This window comes from Cydia pomonella, chromosome 1 (genome assembly GCF_033807575.1).
Source record: "Cydia pomonella isolate Wapato2018A chromosome 1, ilCydPomo1, whole genome shotgun sequence".
Taxonomy (NCBI): Eukaryota; Metazoa; Arthropoda; class Insecta; order Lepidoptera; family Tortricidae; genus Cydia; species Cydia pomonella.
In genome coordinates this window covers 44,214,604-44,220,603 of record NC_084703.1, presented here as the reverse complement: position 1 = coordinate 44,220,603, position 6,000 = coordinate 44,214,604, and the positions used below count along the sequence as shown (strand labels likewise).

The following is a 6,000-nucleotide window of genomic DNA, read 5'->3' as shown; positions in this document are numbered from 1 at the left end:
TAGGCTACGGATACTGCTTACCATCAGGCGGGCCGTATGCTTGTTTGCCACCGACGTAGTATAAAAAAACCTTGACCTTTTTAAAGAACTACTTAATCTTTTTGATTTCTAAGTTTAATTCTTATTTTTTTGGCGACCTTCATTAAAAATGACTGGGCACGATTATTTTTTATTTTGATTTTTGTTAAGTACTTAATATCTTCCAGTACATTCCTTTCAATAAACAATACATTTACACTTTCACTAAACCTGTACAGTTCACGAGATCTTAAATTGTCAAAACTTCGAAACCTATCTATTATTTTAGTGGTTTTTCTTACTTTATTACTTCGGGTAAACCTTACAATAAGAAGTTTCTTAGCACATTGTTTACTTATCAAATTGCCTTATGACATAGGTATCAAAGTTTGAGAGCCACAATTTTACCAATTATTGTATCAGGGTTAAGATCGGATACAAAAATACGGAAAAAAAACTTTCGTTGACAATTTTTAAGTTTGTAATTATTGGTGGCTGTAATGTAATTTATATACATTGGAGAAGGGCAGACACCGGACCTACGAATACGAACAAATCTACGGTTATTATTTAACGATTCGCTCCGTACTTCAAGAATCTGTCACGTGCTGAGATCTCGAAAAACATTTTCTCACGAGTTCTCTCAATTGGTCCCAAAATTGTCCGGCATTACCCCAACATACTTTACCCAGATTGTCATTGCGATACGTTCTTCAATAAGGCGGCCCAAGGTTAGCCCCATCGTACTACAAGTTAAATAGATTGTAGTTTAGCCATATATTTATACCTACTTACAAAAACGGATAGGTACAATCAAGTGTAAAAATATGGGTGTACACATCTTACTCAAAAATATGTCCCATAGCATCTTATTCCAGTGTAATAAGAGCGTAGTACCATATTTATGAGACGATTCTTTCGATACATATTTTTGCACTTGACTGTACGACGACGACCGAAACAGGGACATCATTCTTTTTTGCAGTTTTTACCTATATGGTAATTAATAGATACAGTATAATATAAAAATGAAAAACAATATTATGTGATAACAACAAAAACAACTTGCATCGGGCAGCGCAGGATAAATTCCGTTCGGCTCGCGGGCGATGTCGACGGAACGGCGCGCAATGAGCGGGCACTGGAGTCTCGCATCTGTGTGCGCGCACTCACACTTAGATAGCTCCCGCTCCCGCCCACCGCAGCGCGACAGAAACATAGCTTCAAAAATTCGAGATTTGAAAAGTTGCTCAGCTAGGAATTGCTCTTAAGTCCAATTTTTGCTAACAGATAAACAATCCCTGAAATCCAGTAATCGCCCAAATTCCAAATTAAGGATTTTTTAAATATAACATACCTATTATGAGTAAATACATAGTTAATCAGTTGTATAAAACACTTAGTTTCTCTAGTTGATCCTCTTAGTGTAAGGCCTGAACGCTCGAGTTGGGCGTGCAGCGGGCCGGGCGTGCGGCGTGCATATTAAACAAATGCAAACGTATAGGAGCGGCCTTAGTGCACGCTGCTCACAGCTCTCGTGAGCCCGACGCCACGCTGCACGCCCCGCCGAGCGAACGTCCACTCAGGAATTACGCTTAGGCTAAGCACGCACTGCGATTCATTTCTTGCGGTTTCAGTCAAAAGGTTGCAAATGCGGTTGTAGGAGAGCGTCCATTTCGAAGCATCTTAAATTTTACATACAATGTATGCCCCTCTGCGGCGTCTGAACCCACAGGCCTCCGGCGATATCAACTTGAATATGGCGATAATGTTGTTTTTGGTATGATGTCAGGAATGTTAAAACGTGTTGTTAATTTCGTCGCAACGCCCATGTTTTCATGGTTAAATTAAATTATAAACAAAACAAACACACAAGGACGTAAATCCTTCAAGGGGTCACGAATATTCGCATTCGTATATACGAATATTCGTATCATATTAACACAATAACAAAACTTATAAACTATATTACGGTAGATATTACAGTGGAAACATTTTTTGTAGTTCTATTGTATCATCCTGTCGCCATGCATGATTTATGTATGTTTTCTAGCACTAACTATCACGGAGCAAAGACACGGCGAAACTATAATTTACGTATAGTTGACTACGGAAGCTAAAAAAGGCAAAAAGTTAATTCTCATAAAGATGTCATACTTAATTGTGCTCACAAATCTGAAACCGTTTAACTTTTCTTAACTACTCACACAGCACGCTAATTGGGTACCTGCAATATTTTCTAATTATGGATCTTTAAACTTTTCATAGACAGTGTTCGGTGGAGTATCCGATAAATCTGCAAAGAAATACAAATTACCACTAACTAATAGCCTACATACAACTATTAAACAATATGAACAATACACTATGTACAGAACAAACTACAGCAGTTAAGTATTAAATCTAGGAACTTATTGTACAATAATATGATACATACTACAATTTATGATTATTTTTAGCTAGGAATTTATTCAAAATAACCACAAAATGGAGTAAAACTAAAGTTAGAAAAAAGTTAATATTTACTGGACGGCTAATCTCACGAGGAAGAAAATCATACATAGGATAACGTATTTTAGGACATCCCAATAAAATATGATTTGTAGTATACGCTGGCGTCGTTAGGAGACCCCTTTACTAGGTGGCTACTTCTGCTCCGAACACCTAAATTCAAATTTTTGACGTCTAGGCATGAGTGAATGAATGGAGTGAATGTGATGTGGTTGCTTGTCTTTTTTCTATGGATGTGACGTCCTTAGTGGTCAAGGAATTAACCAGTCCGTTTAAATCAGGTTAAAATTGACAACAATAAAATACATACTTCATGGAGAAACTTTACAATCCAATTACCAACAACTTTCTTCAAAAAAGATAGTACTTACCATTACGTATGCCGTGGTTATTTATCTCCCGTCCCGGCGCATGCGCCCTGTCGTAAGGAATCTTCAGAATTTGTTTGCGGATATTAAAAATTTACGACTAAATAAAATGCATCTTGTCCATGATATCGTCCTTTTAAAATAATGGACCATGGCATTTTCGTGGTGTTTAAGCTTTCCTAAATCTGGGCGTTCCGTTCCGTTCCTTACACAACAATGGGGACTACCTGAACTTTTTTGTCTAGACCTTTTTACTTACAGCGATCAGTTGCGTTTGAACTCTCCCAAGAGGCACACGCGTAATATGCAAATTTGAAAGTGTTTAATAAAGGAAACATGGATATTTAGAATTTAGTGGTGAATAATTAAATTTTGTGGATTCCTGGTGGTAAAAAATATATAGTACAAGAAAATTGGGAAACACTTCAAGTGATCTGTAAAAATAAAATGTAAGTTATAGCCGGTCAAACTGTGCGGTCAAACAAATTTGTCAGTAGAAAAAGGCGCGAGTTTGAAATTTTCCATGGGACGATAAACCTTCGCGCCTGTTTTTTTTAAATTTACCGCTTTTTTCTACTGACGGAAATGTCTTAACAGACTATATCAGTGATATTGTTTAAAAAAGTGATTTTTTTAGATTTTTTATTATATCAAAAATAAATGTTGAGTATAAGTGATTGCGTGAAACGGAATGCAATTTTCTCGCTTCCATTATCTTGACGTTTTTCTTTTGACGTTTGTACACTCCATCGGTAAATATTGAGTTAGGTTTTTTGCTTTTATTATCTCAAAACTGTAAAACTAAGAAAATGTTTTGTTCTCGGAAGAGGACCTAGCTATGGATGGGTAAGATCGGCATTCTTAAGTTGATTGTATTTGGCTGGGCGTGTTAATTTTCGGTGTGTTTCTCTGATTTGTTTTGGGGTTGAATTTGGCTAAATCGATGTTTTTCCAGCAGTGTACAGTGATGGAGCTCAATGCGTATCGAGCAAATGAGGTTTTGGAACCGGTAGCCGTGCAGTACTGCCCTGATAGTCCGCGGTCCGCGAGCCCCGCGCCCGTCCTGTCCACAAATGTCTGCTGTGACTTGGAAGACATCTTGAGCGACGTAAGTGTAATGTTTTTTGTCCGCTACGGCAATTAGTGTGAACAATTAGGCTTGAACACGTCAATATTGACTATCAAAGTGCAGTTCCCTGTGCTATAACAAGTTATATGTTGGTTTAATGATTTACTGCTTTTGTTATTAGGTTATGAAATATTATATTAAAGTTTATTACATTTTGTTATCTAAATCGGTTATGCCGGTGAATACTGAGCCTGCTGCCATGCAAAGTAAACATTACTTATTGACACACAAGTTAATATGCTTCAATATGTCCTTCATACTTTATGCTGATTCTACTGAGTCTTAGTCAAAACTATGATCAATTACATTCTTTTTTTCTATATAGAGGTTCAATCATTTGATTTCATTCACTTTGACAATACTCATGGCAATTGGTTTACTCCATGTTTTGTTGTTTTTAGTTGATATTTTAATCAACTACCTCTTAAGATAACTGCAAAACCTAAACTTTTAATTAGATATTTTATAAAAGTCTATTTTTTGATACTACATAGTATAGTGAAACTGTCATCAGATAAGTTAGTGACTTGAATTTTGACAACACTAAGTAGCCTAAAGGGATAGTGCCATACATTAGAAAGGGATAGCATGATTCATCCCTGAATCTCTGTGAAACTTCGGAAGTTTATTTTCTGATTTGCCCTAGAAGGTAAATTTTTCCATTGAGGAACTACATTAGATGTGGTCATTGACTTCCTGATAGGATAGGTTGTTCTAATATCTGTTATATATGTGATAACCAGAACCATCCTAAGACAGGGGTTGACAAATCAAACCAAACCTTTAGGCATGTGCAAAGATCCACCAAAGTTAATTGGAATGGTCTAATTGAAGTGTTAATTGTGTAGGTGCCTTGTAGAGCCTCAATTGCAGGTCCGCATGTGGCTTGTGAGCCGTAATTTGCCGACCCCTGATCTAAGAGAATGGTTTCTAAATAGTTTTTCACTGCCCCTGTCCCAAAACTATAAACTTGACTTGCACTTGCGACCTATAAATAGGCAATATTACGCGAAACTCGGCGTAGGTGGCGCCACAACCATAATCCATCATAATCTAAAGGTCTACCGTGAAACAAGAAAATCTAAATTTCGTCATTTAACCTCTGTATCAGTCATGCATATTTGAGCGATGAAGAGGTAGATAACTAAATTTCGATTTTCGCCTTTCCCGGTAGACCCTTTGTAAACAAACCGCCGTGAAAACTTGTCAAAAAACAGTCAAAAAACTGTCAAAAAGGTACAGTATGTGTAAGTTACTCTATGGTTAAGGAAAGGTGCTAGTGCTGCTCTTTGGCGGCAGAACATTGCCCTAATACTCCCTATTGTGTATACAGATGTCAATCATAATGAAAAAATGGATTAGGTTGTAAACCTTAAAGTGCAGATGTCGCTAGTGACGTTGTCACAGTTGCTTTGGCTAAATTCGCGGTGAATGACGGATGGTCAGCTGGCGCAATTGGTAACGCGTTGGACCGGCAATCCAAAGATGTAAGTTCGAGTCCCACGTATTGACATCTGTATTATATAATTTACAGGTTGTAATGTGGTACGTTCCACAATAAAAAAGGAATAAACATTTACATTTTGCACTTGCGATTTTTTTGCTCTACAATTATAATGCTTGGTAGTGTATTATTCACCTAAATGCTATTTTTGAAGGTATTTCGAGATATTTCACTTAAATTAGTTATAGGCCAAATTTCAGTTATGTGGTAAAAAATTATGTTAGTTCTCTACACAACTTCTTCCTGCTCATATCCCAGTTTATCTAGGTTCGGGTCTCCTCGTGCATCGGCGCCAGGATATTCTATCCTGGGTTGTCGTTGGTGCAAATTTCTTTTAAATCCTTTTCCATGGTTGACCAGGTCGCTGGTTGTCTGCCTCTTCCTCTAGATTGTATACTGATATTGAGTACAGTTTTCACAGAGTAGCTATCATCTTTGTGCATGTATAGTAGCGAAGTCTACTTTCTCTC

General features: G+C 37.2%; 1 protein-coding gene across 4 annotated transcripts in view; it reads left to right on the top strand.

The window, feature by feature from the left end:
* Positions 1-1,797: 1,797 nt before the first annotated feature.
* LOC133524474 (rab GTPase-activating protein 1-like) overlaps positions 1,798-6,000 on the top strand; it is a 98,780-nt gene continuing 94,577 nt past the window's right edge. For 2 of the 4 annotated variants that reach the window (XM_061860514.1, XM_061860540.1), the window contains exon 1: positions 3,750-4,005. In XM_061860514.1, the coding sequence (XP_061716498.1) occupies positions 3,841-4,005 (165 nt within the window). In that variant the 5' untranslated portion in view covers positions 3,750-3,840. The other 2 variants (XM_061860522.1, XM_061860533.1) reach the window with 2 other exon arrangements.